Source organism: Gymnoscopelus braueri, assembly GCF_963280865.1.
Source record: "Gymnoscopelus braueri genome assembly, chromosome: 6".
Classification (NCBI taxonomy): Eukaryota; Metazoa; Chordata; class Actinopteri; order Myctophiformes; family Myctophidae; genus Gymnoscopelus; species Gymnoscopelus braueri.
In genome coordinates this window covers 3,064,057-3,078,966 of record NC_137607.1, presented here as the reverse complement: position 1 = coordinate 3,078,966, position 14,910 = coordinate 3,064,057, and the positions used below count along the sequence as shown (strand labels likewise).

At 38.5% G+C, this 14,910-nt stretch overlaps 2 protein-coding genes across 2 annotated transcripts; one reads left to right on the top strand and one right to left on the bottom strand.

The window, feature by feature from the left end:
* Positions 1–896: 896 nt before the first annotated feature.
* On the top strand, positions 897–1,844 carry LOC308086404 (chemerin-like receptor 1; the record flags this gene model as incomplete). The annotated part of the gene is made up of 1 exon (XM_080429925.1): positions 897–1,844. The coding sequence occupies one exon, from the start codon at positions 897–899 to the stop codon at positions 1,842–1,844; it is 948 nt and encodes a 315-aa protein (XP_080286051.1).
* A 10,836-nt stretch (positions 1,845–12,680) lies between these two features.
* LOC308086403 (chemerin-like receptor 1) lies at positions 12,681–13,667 on the bottom strand (the record flags this gene model as incomplete). Its single annotated transcript, XM_080429924.1, has 1 exon — positions 12,681–13,667. The coding sequence occupies one exon, from the start codon at positions 13,665–13,667 to the stop codon at positions 12,681–12,683; it is 987 nt and encodes a 328-aa protein (XP_080286050.1).
* Positions 13,668–14,910: the final 1,243 nt, after the last annotated feature.

Here is a 14,910-nt window from a genome sequence, read left to right as displayed (position 1 = left end):
ATGTCTTTGTTTATTTGTGTATGGTTTAAGGTCTTCTTATATGCAGATATAAGAGTCTACTCTTGATTACACTTGTAATGTAAATTCATTTTGTTTTATGTCTTTAAGCCTCATTAAGCTTTTTCTTTACCTGAATTTCTGAAAAGATTATTTGAAAATAATCACTATTCACAAGAATCACTGAAATAAGACACACTGTTATTATTTAGACTCATTTAGAGATAGTGACTGATATCCAAGTAAGGATAGTAAGGGCTTCAAGAAAAGTGAAGTTTCTAGGAATCAGCGTCAGAAAAAGGAGCGAGCAGGAACAGAAAACCACAAGCTACTCAAGTGTAAAATTGGCTTGAAGCAAGGGAAATGAAGTAAGAGTATGGAGCTAGATATGTTGCAACATTCTTAAGAGCTTCAAGAAAGGGAAGTTGCGGGGGAGGTTATAGCGCGAGGGCAGATAGGGACGTTTTTTTACATGACAGTCGTGATTTTCTGATGACGATGTGATTTACTGTAATAATGTCGTGCCAAATTGTAGAAGGATTGGATAAGGAAAATGAAGTTAAATGAAGACAACTGAAGTATGAATAACTATTGGAAGTAACTGTTTGTAATTGAACATTTTCATTGAAATTGTTATTGCTCATCGCTAATTATTTGATAAAAAACAACTGAACAGCAAACATTATAAGTCTGTTATTGCTACAGTAATTGCATTTAAATGCACTTATTTTATTTTATTTACTAAGTACATGCCATGGATATTGTGTTATAGAAAGTTTTTATGTGGTGGCTAATACATATTCTGTACAGTTTATTTTTTACTTACTTAATGCAACAATTAACTAGAATAAACATCAATGTTTATTTCCTTTTTCAACTGTATAGGAGCATAGTGCACCATGGCATCCGTGACGTCACCTTCACCTACCAGTGCAGATTATTACGACACGCCAGCTCCAAACATCACCAACAACCCTTCACCACCGTGCATCAACCAACCATGGTGCGTCACCCAGCTTGTGATACACGCGATCATCTTCCTGCTCGGGGTTGTGGGCAACGGCCTGGTCATCTGGGTCATTGGCTTCAGGATGAAGCAGAAGACGGTGACCACAACATGGTACCTCAGCCTGGCCGTCTCCGACTTCCTCTTCTGCGCGACGCTGCCTTTCTACAGCCACCTGGTAGCGACAGGATCTTGGATCTTTGGACTTTTCATGTGCAAGTTCATCTACTTTGTCTTGTTCCTCAACATGTTCAGCAGCGTTTTCCTGAAGGTTGTCATCAGCGTTGACCGTTGTGTGGGTGTCGTGGTTCCAATTTGGGCCCGAAAGAATCGTACGCTGAAAAGGGCAACGCTGACAGTGGTCGTTGCCTGGATCTTAGCTATGGTGCTGAGCATTCCCTCCTTAGTGCTTCGTGACATTAAAACGGACCTTAAGCAGGTTATTGAATGCACCAACAATGCTGTAACGCTAGCCGGCACCTCTAAGTTTTCCGTTGTCTTTCGCTTTGTTCTAGGCTTTGTCTTCCCCGTGGTCATCATCACCGTGTGTTATTCTCTTATCATTGTAAGGCTGCGCAACAACAGGATGGCCTGGTCTGCCAGGCCCTTCAAGGTCATGACTGCGGTGATCGTCACGTTCGTCCTCTGCTGGCTTCCCCACCACGTCTTCGTTTTACTAGACGTGAACATCCAAAACCCGTTTATGAAGATAGCGTGGTATCTTGCGAGAGCAAGCAGTTGCATCAACCCGTTCCTCTACGCGTTCATGGGAAAAGACCTCAAGCAGAAACTGATGACCTCTTTGGTTTCAAAAATTGAAAATGCCTTCAATGAAGAGTAAATAAAACACGCAGCCCGAAAAAGAAAAAGAAAATCCCATAAGTCATATTATTACACGGCTTGGTTGAATGCTCGATTCTGATTGGTCAGTCATCGGTCATTATTTCTTGATAATGACCGATGAGCTCTATAACGGACCGCTCTGTAATCAGAGACTCAGAGCACCTGCTCATATCAACCTGCGTTGCTTTGTTTTATGCTTTATCCATGACAGCCATGTAAACAAACAACCAATGTCATTTACAACTAAACGTTGCTCTCAAGAATGTTTTTGAAAACATTTGAAGTGAGAAATAGACGATGCAATAACCGAAAAGTGATTCTATTTGATCCACTTCACTTCCTTGTTTATCGTGGCTCAAGCCGCTCAACAACGGGGAAATACCAAAACGTTCGCCCCAAAACACAGTCGCCCCGGGGCAAATCCGGCGGTATTACAGGCAAATCGGCAGTATATAGAATGGGGGCGAGTGTGTTTTGGGGCGAGTCTTTTTTTAATTCTGTCATTTGTTTTCCGAGACGAACTTGTCCGCCCAGCCCAATACTTATGGAATACTTTCATTGCCGTAAGCAAGGAAATACTTCGTTTTGTTGTTACTTTTGGGTAAATGTATTTATGTATTTATGTATTTATTAAGTAGCCGTGTAATAAGCGGGATAATGCATGGGGAGGTAGTCATTATTGAAATTTAAAGCCCTTCAGGGGGATTAACCACCTCGGCTTCGCCTCGGTGGTTAATCGCCCTGTCGGGCTTTAAATTTCAATAATGACTACCTCCCCATGCATTATCCCTTGCATAATGACTTAGTATCTCATATGCTAAGTCATAATTATGAGATACTAAGTCATTATTAAAGTAGGTAAATGTTGCATTTATATAGCGCTTTTATGCAAAGCGCTATACATAGATTGTGCATTACATTCACACATTCACACACACATTCATACACCGACTCAGCGGAGGAAACCATGCGAGGCACCAAGCTGCTCAACGGGAGCAATTAGGGGTTCAGAGTCTTGCTCAAGGAGACTTCGACACTAACTCTGGGGGAGCCCGGGAACGAACTGGGAACCTCGCGGTTGCCATCCGGCCGCTCTACCGGCCACTCAACCCCTGAGCCACTGCCGCCCCAGGTCACATTATTATGACTTAACATTTTTACATCACATTCGGAGAAATGGGCTTCCACATTATGACGACCTCAATGTGTCAAAGCTTTTCTAAAAACAAAATCTCCTATTTCTCTGAGCTTTAGAAAGACATATATCCTAAATATTCATATTGATAAGCAAGTAAACGTGTCTCTACCCTGTATTAAAGATATGGTAAGTGATTGTTTTTGGTTAAAAAACTAATCATAGTTTGTTCCAGGGACGCAGAGGGCATTTTAGAACCGAAGGGGACGCATGCACGTGCGCGCAGCGCTTCTTTTCCGGGTTTGTTACTTTGGGACAAATCATGTCCTACCAAAACATGATAAAGTATTATTTATTAACACAATAATTTAAAAAAAAAAGGTTTGGTGAAAATATATTCTTAAAGGATTTATATGAATGAAAATGTATACAATGTGTTGGTCTGGTTTCCTTTTCTTTTTACATCTAAACTTGCACTCTGACCTTGTCATAACATGTAAACTCTGTCAGTCCTACTACCCCCCCCCCCCAAAAAAAGGTGTAATTCCATTAGCATTCTGTTATCTCAACTCACTACGACTACGTGCTGTGGAATGACATTCGTTTTGTCAATTCCGTCAGACTCCGTCAGATGTCAACTCTGTCAGATATGTCATCTTAGGAGATCAAATGGTGTCCTAAGTGCTAAGTATAGGTGACACACACACACACACACACACACACACACACACACACACACACACACACACACACACACACACACACACACACACACACACACACACAAACAAACACACAAACTTTTCTTATCAAAGTTACAATGAAGGTGATTAGTTTTTGACAGATGTATCGACTCCACTACATCTCAGAGGTAAATCTACTTTTTACTCCAATATCTCACGGCTTTAGTAGCTACTAGTTACTTTGTGGATTTAGATCATTCATAATTAATCAAATTATTAATCAATCTGCAAGCTCAGAGCGCGTCCTAATGTCATGTGTGAGCTTGTAGATCGGCTATTTTCAAATAACCCATGTACGTATAAAATAGGGCTTAAGTGCTTAATGATACATTTTCAGTCAAATACATGATATATCTCTGCTGTTCGGCCGGAACCAGCTAAATCCAAAATGGTAATTGTTCAGGAAATGAAAAACAAAATATCAATTTTTCAGAAAATGAAGAAAACCTTATATTTTTAAAACAAAGCAATACTGGCTCATCAAACTTGGTATTGTGACTTTATATATTATCAGATACTTGCATGTGTCATTATATTATCACCACTTTACCCAAATCCAGTGCAAGTGGAGTTAGGAGGTTTTGTCCATCATTGATAAGAACAGCTGGCAATGGATCTCAAAGCTCACAACACATCACAACGCATTGTGAGCTTGGAGATCAGCTATTTATGGTGAGCGCCATCCTCATATACTATAGATCAAGCTGAATTCTGTACTTAAACAACTTTTATTTTAACATGCATTGTAAACAACCATGGATCTAACTGTTACTACTGTTGTTCTTCTACAGTTGAGTGCAACAAACAATTCTGCTTCAATACTCAATCATGTATTTAACAAAAGCGATCATGGCACACCAACAATAAAAAAAATGGCATATAAATACAAAATACATTCATGAAAAATAGAATCTTTAGCCTATCAAATCTGTAGCCTACTGCACTAACAATAACAACCACAGTTGAATTTACCTATCATATACCTATCAACATTTTATTATCACACTGTTGTGTGTTGTGTGTTGCGTGTGTGTGGTGGGTGTTTCTTAGTGCTTTAGATTGTCATAAAAGCTGTGAAAGTCTTTTGGCATGATCTCCTTGAGCTCTTGGAGATGTTTGAAACAAACTCCTGCACACACTCATTCTCTGTCCATTAACATTTAAAAAGAAAACACGAGCAGATGACCTTTGTGAAGACACCCTTCTCCTCTTTACTGGGGTGACATCTATCAAACCTTGCACATACATTCTCTTCTCTTCCCAGTTTATGTTCTCCCAAAAGCATTGAAAAATCTTCTCCCTGTCTGCCTCATACAGAGCAGAGCTTCTCGAGAGCCTGAGAGGAGGGGGGAGTTGTTTGTTTTTGACGGACAGTTTGAGGGTCCAATGGAGTTAGGAGTTTTCGTCAGAGGCGCTTTTTAATACTTTTCATATGTTATTATTTAAAAAAAAATTACACAGATGTAGAGGGGGTTCAATAGCGTTGATTTATGAAAAAAAAAAAAAAACTGAAAAAGGAGTTAGCTGGTCCCGGCTGGACACTGACGATTTCTTTACTTTACTCAAGTATTTCCAATTTCCAATACTTTTACTTCTACTCCACTACATCTCAAAGGCAAATATTGTACTTTTACTCCACTAAAATTATTTGAAAACTTTAGTTACTAGTTACTTTGTAGATTTTGATTATTATTACAAAACATACATTAACCACTTCAGCCCTGTATACATTTCGGCCATTTGAAAATAGCAGATCTTTCATATACTTGAAAACTTGTGAAATGGGGCATTCTGCATAATGAGTACGTTCACCTTTTGGTACTTTAAGTACATTTTGATACCAATACTTTTGTACTTTTACTCAAGTAAAATTCCGGAACTTTTATAATTGCAGAAATGATCATTTTACTTAAAGGGGAAATCCACCCATTTTCAATATTTAACTATGTCATTAATATAGCATAAAGGAGTTGTGTGGAAATAAGAAAAAATTTAAAAAAAAATTAACATTGCAAAAAAATTTAACATTGCAAAAACCCGTTCCTCTACGCGTTCATGGGAAAAGACCTCAAGCAGAAACTGATGACCTCTTTGGTTTCAAAAATTGAAAATGCCTTCAATGAAGAGTAAATAAAACACGCAGCCCGAAAAAGAAAAAGAAAATCCCATAAGTCATATTATTACACGGCTTGGTTGAATGCTCGATTCTGATTGGTCAGTCATCGGTCATTATTTCTTGATAATGACCGATGAGCTCTATAACGGACCGCTCTGTAATCAGAGACTCAGAGCACCTGCTCATATCAACCTGCGTTGCTTTGTTTTATGCTTTATCCATGACAGCCATGTAAACAAACAACCAATGTCATTTACAACTAAACGTTGCTCTCAAGAATGTTTTTGAAAACATTTGAAGTGAGAAATAGACGATGCAATAACCGAAAAGTGATTCTATTTGATCCACTTCACTTCCTTGTTTATCGTGGCTCAAGCCGCTCAACAACGGGGAAATACCAAAACGTTCGCCCCAAAACACAGTCGCCCCGGGGCAAATCCGGCGGTATTACAGGCAAATCGGCAGTATATAGAATGGGGGCGAGTGTGTTTTGGGGCGAGTCTTTTTTTAATTCTGTCATTTGTTTTCCGAGACGAACTTGTCCGCCCAGCCCAATACTTATGGAATACTTTCATTGCCGTAAGCAAGGAAATACTTCGTTTTGTTGTTACTTTTGGGTAAATGTATTTATGTATTTATGTATTTATTAAGTAGCCGTGTAATAAGCGGGATAATGCATGGGGAGGTAGTCATTATTGAAATTTAAAGCCCTTCAGGGGGATTAACCACCTCGGCTTCGCCTCGGTGGTTAATCGCCCTGTCGGGCTTTAAATTTCAATAATGACTACCTCCCCATGCATTATCCCTTGCATAATGACTTAGTATCTCATATGCTAAGTCATAATTATGAGATACTAAGTCATTATTAAAGTAGGTAAATGTTGCATTTATATAGCGCTTTTATGCAAAGCGCTATACATAGATTGTGCATTACATTCACACATTCACACACACATTCATACACCGACTCAGCGGAGGAAACCATGCGAGGCACCAAGCTGCTCAACGGGAGCAATTAGGGGTTCAGAGTCTTGCTCAAGGAGACTTCGACACTAACTCTGGGGGAGCCCGGGAACGAACTGGGAACCTCGCGGTTGCCATCCGGCCGCTCTACCGGCCACTCAACCCCTGAGCCACTGCCGCCCCAGGTCACATTATTATGACTTAACATTTTTACATCACATTCGGAGAAATGGGCTTCCACATTATGACGACCTCAATGTGTCAAAGCTTTTCTAAAAACAAAATCTCCTATTTCTCTGAGCTTTAGAAAGACATATATCCTAAATATTCATATTGATAAGCAAGTAAACGTGTCTCTACCCTGTATTAAAGATATGGTAAGTGATTGTTTTTGGTTAAAAAACTAATCATAGTTTGTTCCAGGGACGCAGAGGGCATTTTAGAACCGAAGGGGACGCATGCACGTGCGCGCAGCGCTTCTTTTCCGGGTTTGTTACTTTGGGACAAATCATGTCCTACCAAAACATGATAAAGTATTATTTATTAACACAATAATTTAAAAAAAAAAGGTTTGGTGAAAATATATTCTTAAAGGATTTATATGAATGAAAATGTATACAATGTGTTGGTCTGGTTTCCTTTTCTTTTTACATCTAAACTTGCACTCTGACCTTGTCATAACATGTAAACTCTGTCAGTCCTACTACCCCCCCCCCCCAAAAAAAGGTGTAATTCCATTAGCATTCTGTTATCTCAACTCACTACGACTACGTGCTGTGGAATGACATTCGTTTTGTCAATTCCGTCAGACTCCGTCAGATGTCAACTCTGTCAGATATGTCATCTTAGGAGATCAAATGGTGTCCTAAGTGCTAAGTATAGGTGACACACACACACACACACACACACACACACACACACACACACACACACACACACACACACACACACACACACACACACACACACAAACAAACACACAAACTTTTCTTATCAAAGTTACAATGAAGGTGATTAGTTTTTGACAGATGTATCGACTCCACTACATCTCAGAGGTAAATCTACTTTTTACTCCAATATCTCACGGCTTTAGTAGCTACTAGTTACTTTGTGGATTTAGATCATTCATAATTAATCAAATTATTAATCAATCTGCAAGCTCAGAGCGCGTCCTAATGTCATGTGTGAGCTTGTAGATCGGCTATTTTCAAATAACCCATGTACGTATAAAATAGGGCTTAAGTGCTTAATGATACATTTTCAGTCAAATACATGATATATCTCTGCTGTTCGGCCGGAACCAGCTAAATCCAAAATGGTAATTGTTCAGGAAATGAAAAACAAAATATCAATTTTTCAGAAAATGAAGAAAACCTTATATTTTTAAAACAAAGCAATACTGGCTCATCAAACTTGGTATTGTGACTTTATATATTATCAGATACTTGCATGTGTCATTATATTATCACCACTTTACCCAAATCCAGTGCAAGTGGAGTTAGGAGGTTTTGTCCATCATTGATAAGAACAGCTGGCAATGGATCTCAAAGCTCACAACACATCACAACGCATTGTGAGCTTGGAGATCAGCTATTTATGGTGAGCGCCATCCTCATATACTATAGATCAAGCTGAATTCTGTACTTAAACAACTTTTATTTTAACATGCATTGTAAACAACCATGGATCTAACTGTTACTACTGTTGTTCTTCTACAGTTGAGTGCAACAAACAATTCTGCTTCAATACTCAATCATGTATTTAACAAAAGCGATCATGGCACACCAACAATAAAAAAAATGGCATATAAATACAAAATACATTCATGAAAAATAGAATCTTTAGCCTATCAAATCTGTAGCCTACTGCACTAACAATAACAACCACAGTTGAATTTACCTATCATATACCTATCAACATTTTATTATCACACTGTTGTGTGTTGTGTGTTGCGTGTGTGTGGTGGGTGTTTCTTAGTGCTTTAGATTGTCATAAAAGCTGTGAAAGTCTTTTGGCATGATCTCCTTGAGCTCTTGGAGATGTTTGAAACAAACTCCTGCACACACTCATTCTCTGTCCATTAACATTTAAAAAGAAAACACGAGCAGATGACCTTTGTGAAGACACCCTTCTCCTCTTTACTGGGGTGACATCTATCAAACCTTGCACATACATTCTCTTCTCTTCCCAGTTTATGTTCTCCCAAAAGCATTGAAAAATCTTCTCCCTGTCTGCCTCATACAGAGCAGAGCTTCTCGAGAGCCTGAGAGGAGGGGGGAGTTGTTTGTTTTTGACGGACAGTTTGAGGGTCCAATGGAGTTAGGAGTTTTCGTCAGAGGCGCTTTTTAATACTTTTCATATGTTATTATTTAAAAAAAAATTACACAGATGTAGAGGGGGTTCAATAGCGTTGATTTATGAAAAAAAAAAAAAAACTGAAAAAGGAGTTAGCTGGTCCCGGCTGGACACTGACGATTTCTTTACTTTACTCAAGTATTTCCAATTTCCAATACTTTTACTTCTACTCCACTACATCTCAAAGGCAAATATTGTACTTTTACTCCACTAAAATTATTTGAAAACTTTAGTTACTAGTTACTTTGTAGATTTTGATTATTATTACAAAACATACATTAACCACTTCAGCCCTGTATACATTTCGGCCATTTGAAAATAGCAGATCTTTCATATACTTGAAAACTTGTGAAATGGGGCATTCTGCATAATGAGTACGTTCACCTTTTGGTACTTTAAGTACATTTTGATACCAATACTTTTGTACTTTTACTCAAGTAAAATTCCGGAACTTTTATAATTGCAGAAATGATCATTTTACTTAAAGGGGAAATCCACCCATTTTCAATATTTAACTATGTCATTAATATAGCATAAAGGAGTTGTGTGGAAATAAGAAAAAATTTAAAAAAAAATTAACATTGCAAAAAAATTTAACATTGCAAAAAAATTAACATTGCAAATTACACTGTGATGACTCATCATGGTGTAATTTGCAATGTTAATTTTTTTGCAATGTTAATTTTTTTTGCAATGTTAATTTTTTTTAAAAATTTTTCTTATTTCCACACAACTCCTTTATGCTATATTAATGACATAGTTAAATATTGAAAATGGGTGGATTTCCCCTTTAAGTAAAAAAATGTAGTACTTTTTCCACCACTGTCTAATACATGATATATATAGGACTCTGAGATGGGAGATTCTGCACAATGTGAGTACATCTGGGGATTCTGTTTGTGTCCCTGGACAAGTCCTTACTATGCTGTAAATCAGTGGTGTTCAAACTTTTTCATGTCAAGGACCCCCAAATGGACACTTATTAGCCCGTGGACCCCCATTTGAAAAGATAAGCCTCAGGGACCCCCATAAGAGAAGATTTTTACGGCTCTAGCAGTGGTTCTCAACCAATTTAATTTCAAGGACCCCCAGTTTGACATGCATTAGGGCTACGGACCCCCATTTAATGGCATTTCTATCACTTGGACCCCAATTCATATTGTAAAATCAATGTTAATGTAACTCTGAGAGTGTACAAATGGAACCAAATGGACCCGTTAGGGTCCATTTGGTTCCATTTGTACACTCTCAGAGTTACAGACCCATAAGGGTCCATTTGGTTCCTATCCATCATTTAGCTGGGGACCCCCTGGAACTCCCTCAAGTATCCCTGGGAGTCCCCGGACCCCACTTTGAGAACCAATGCTGTAAATTAAACATTTGTGCTGATAGGGCGCCCTCTTCTGGTTAAAACATGTAACATCATGTGCTGTGGACGTTTTTCATTCCAATCCAACATGATTTTATTGACTCTTTAAAAGACTATTATTATGGTAGTGGTGTAAAGTAACTAAGTACCTTTACTCAAGTACAATGTTGAAGTAGTTTTTACTTGACTTGAGTATTTCCAAGTACTTTTACTTCTACTCCACTACAGCTCAGAGGTAAATATTGTACTTTTACTCCACTGCAATTATTTGAAAACTTTAGTTAGTAGTTACTTTGTAGATTTAGATTATTATTACAAAACATACATTAACCACTTCAGCCCTATATACATTTCAGCACATTTCGGCCTCTACAAGCTCACAATGCGACGCATTGTGAGCTTGTAGATCTGCTATTTTCAAATGATTTGTATACATTTGAAAATGTGATACATTTTGTTAGCAATACTTTCATACTTTTACTCAAGTACATTTTGAATTCCAGACTAGTACTTTTCCCACCACAGCTCTTATGGTTCTTCAGTTACATCCATCCTATGGTGATGAGGCTCATTGTTGACGAATGACGAATTAATTAATATTATAATAAAATAAAACATATCTATTTTCTCTCTTCACTTGTCAACACAGACTACTATTATGTGCTGCACCTGTGCTAAGTGTTTGCTAAATGAATTTTAAGTTAAAATGAGAGTTTATAAAGTGTTCAAGAAGATGACAAATTCTTTATTGTCTTTGTGCCAAGCACTCATCAGGACACAGCAATCACACAATATATTAACAAATAACACAATACATACACAATACATTAACAATACATCACATTTACACAACACATCTCTCGCAGGTCAACAACTCGTTATGTGTTTGTTATATTAAAGGTAGGATACGTGCTTTTCTTTGGTTAAAATAAGTGTTAAATAGCTCTATGTTGTGATAGTAATCAAAGAGTGTTTGTTCAGTAACAGGGGTTTCCCTTTCTCTCCAGCTCTTTATTAAACAGAAAATATGTTCAGGTCAGGATACCACTTTTATCCAATCAGGCAGGATACAGATTAAACAACTGAAATTGGAAGTAATGACACAAAGAAAAGAGCAGACAACATTGGAACTAGAACAGTATAGAACAATGCTGATGCTGATAAATGGGTACTCTCTCCTGATTGGCTGAATGTTGCAACCCACCTGAACCTGAGACCTCTGTTACTGAACAAACACTCTATGATGACCTTTTTTTTTAAAACAATCACTTACCCTGCCTTTAATACAGGGTAGAGACACGTTTACTTTCTTATCAATATGAATATTGAGGATATACTTCTTCCTAAAGCTCAGAGAAATAGCAAGTAGTCTAAGTGATTTAGTTTTTTAGAAAGCTTGACATATTGAAGTTGTCATAATGCCCATTTCTGTCTGAAGTCATAATAATCGCAAGACAAATTTCAGTGCAAACTGACAATAAAGTATTATCGTATCGTATCGTATAATGAGATACCTACTTTAATAATGACTTAGTATCTCATAATTATGACTTAGCATATGACATGCTAAGTCATTATTATGAGATAATAGGTCATACATGGGCAACTGGCGGCCCGGGGGCCACATGCGGCCCCCACCTTCACTTAATTAGGGCCGCAGGTTAATATGGTGATACTGATATATTATTGATTTCAGCTGTTATGATTCCTAACATGCAAACATGACCCGCTTTAATTACTTCACTCTATATTGGTTGTTTAATGACTAGTATTAAAACGTTATTGTCTGTTTTATGTCCAATGTATATGTATTTAAGTTCATAAAGATAACATAAGTATAACTAAATGCATTTGAATGAATTTGAAATAAAAATGTTACTTTTCTGGATTCCAAAAAAAAAATTTGCAAAAATAGCCGATCTACAAGCTCAAAACGGGTCGCAATGCAACGCGTTTTGAGCTTGTAGATCGGCTATTTTTGCTTTTTGTGTGACAGACTGGCGAAAAAAGTAAAAATACGGAGAGACAGTACATGCAACGTGGCCCTCTGGAGTGAGTGTGAACATATAGTGGCCCTCTACATCATCAAAGTTGCCCACTGCTGTACTAAGTCATTATTATGAGAAAGTATCTCATTATGGGATTTCCTTTTTCTATATACTACTATTGGTGGAAACCAATTTACTCTCTTCATTGAAGGCATTTTCGATTTTTGAAAGCAAAGAGGTCAGCAGTTTCTGCTTGACGTTCTTGCCCATGAACGCATAGAGGAACGGGTTGATGCAACTGCTGGCTCTTGCAAGATACCACGCTATCTTCCTTCCTGTTATAAATGCGCCGCGGAGATTAAAGTCTAGTAAAACGAAGACGTGGTAGGGAAGCCAGCAGAGGACGAACGTGACGATCACCGCAGTCATGACCTTGAAGGGCCTGGCGGACCAAGCCATCCTGTTGTTGCGCAGCCTTACAAAGATAAGAGAATAACACACGGTGATGATGACCACGGGGAAGACAAAGCCTAGAACAAAGCGAAAGACAACGAGAAACATAGAGCTGCCGGGTATCATGTCATCATTGCTGTAGCATTCAGTAACCTGCTTATGGTCCGTTTTAATGTCCTGAACCACTAAGCAGGGAATGCTCAGCACCATAGCACCGAGCCAGGCAACGACCACTGAAAGCGCCGCCCTTTTCAGCGTACGATTCTTTCGGGCCCAAATTGGAACCACGACACCCACACAACGGTCAACGCCGATGACAACCTTCAGGAAAACGCTGCTGAACATGTTGAGGAACAAGACAAAGTAGATGAACTTGCACATGAAAAGTCCAAAGATCCAAGATCCTGTCGCTACCAGGTGGCTGTAGAAAGGCAGCGTCGCGCAGAAGAGGAAGTCGGAGACGGCCAGGCTGAGGTACCATCTCGTGGTCACCGTCTTCTGCTTCATCTTGAAGCCAATGACCCAGATGACCAGGCCGTTGCCCACAACCCCGAGCAGGAAGATGATCGCGTGTATCACAAGTTGGGTGACGCACCATGGATCGTTGATGCACGTTGGTGAAGGGTTGTTGGTGATGTTTGGAGCTGGTGTGTCGTAAGAATCTGCACTGGTAGGTGAAGGTGACGTCACGGATGCCATGGTGCACTATGCTCCTACACTGTTGAAAAAGGAAATAAACATTGAAGTACATTTTTGTCATTTTCCACAAATATGAATTTGTATCAGCTGCACATTTTGGGCTGCAGAAAATAAGGCTCTTTACCCTACAGTTTCCTACATTACATGAAATAATGCACTTCTATTCTACGGAATATGTATTAGCCACCACATAAAAACTTTCTATAACAGAATATCCATGGCATGTAATTAGTAAATAAAATAAAATAAGTGTATTTAAATGCAATTAGCAATAATGGACTTATGTTTGATGTTCAGTTTTCTTTTTTAAATCAAATCATTAGCGATAAGTATGAACAATAACAATTTCAATGAACAATTTCAATCACAAACAGTTACTTCCATTAGTTATTCATACTTCAGTTGTCTTCATTTAGAAAACTTCCCACAATAAAGTTTCCACGTGAGTAATTTCATTGACTAGCATGTTCATTCATAATCACTGAATTTCTAACTTGTATCAGTATCTGCACTTGTGCTGACCTCCCCCACATGTGTTCCCTTTCTTGGCGCCTTTGCCTTTCTTCACTTCCTTGAAGCTATAATGTTGCACACACCGAAACACTGAGGCGTAAGAGAGAGAAATTAGAAAATGATTCAGCAAATCTACCTAGTAACAATTCTGCCCAATGATATTTTTTGAAAAGACCAATCACAGCTTGGTGTAAACATGCCCACTTGTGACGGCACTTGGTGTGAACACGCCCATTGGTGTGAACACATACTCCCATGCTCAAGGTATATAAAAAGAAGGTACGGACGTCTACGTCATTTTGCAGTTCTGCAGTTTGGCTGGGAGCCAAACTGCAGCCGTGGAATCCATTGGATGAGAGCCAGGTGGATCAGCTTAGAACAAACACTATTTCTGAACGACTGCGACCTTTGTGAAATACTCGGCCCAGGAAAATAAAAGAAGATAATATCACACATTGTTTTCTGCTGTGTTGCTTTTTGATGTGTACACTGTGTAAGTTTATTGAGCTATCTAAAGAGCACAAAGTAAGTGATACTGCCGAGACAGACACCAGTGTTGCCATGTCTGCTTATTATAAGCAACTGTGGGCTTATTTTTTCTGTGAAGTTGCTTGTAAATATTGGTAGTTGTTTTGTTAGTTTTTTTGGGCTTGCTTCACAATTTTAAATTAAAATTATTTTAACCAGTGGTTCTCAAATATTTTCATGTATTTGTCCCCTAACCCCTGTC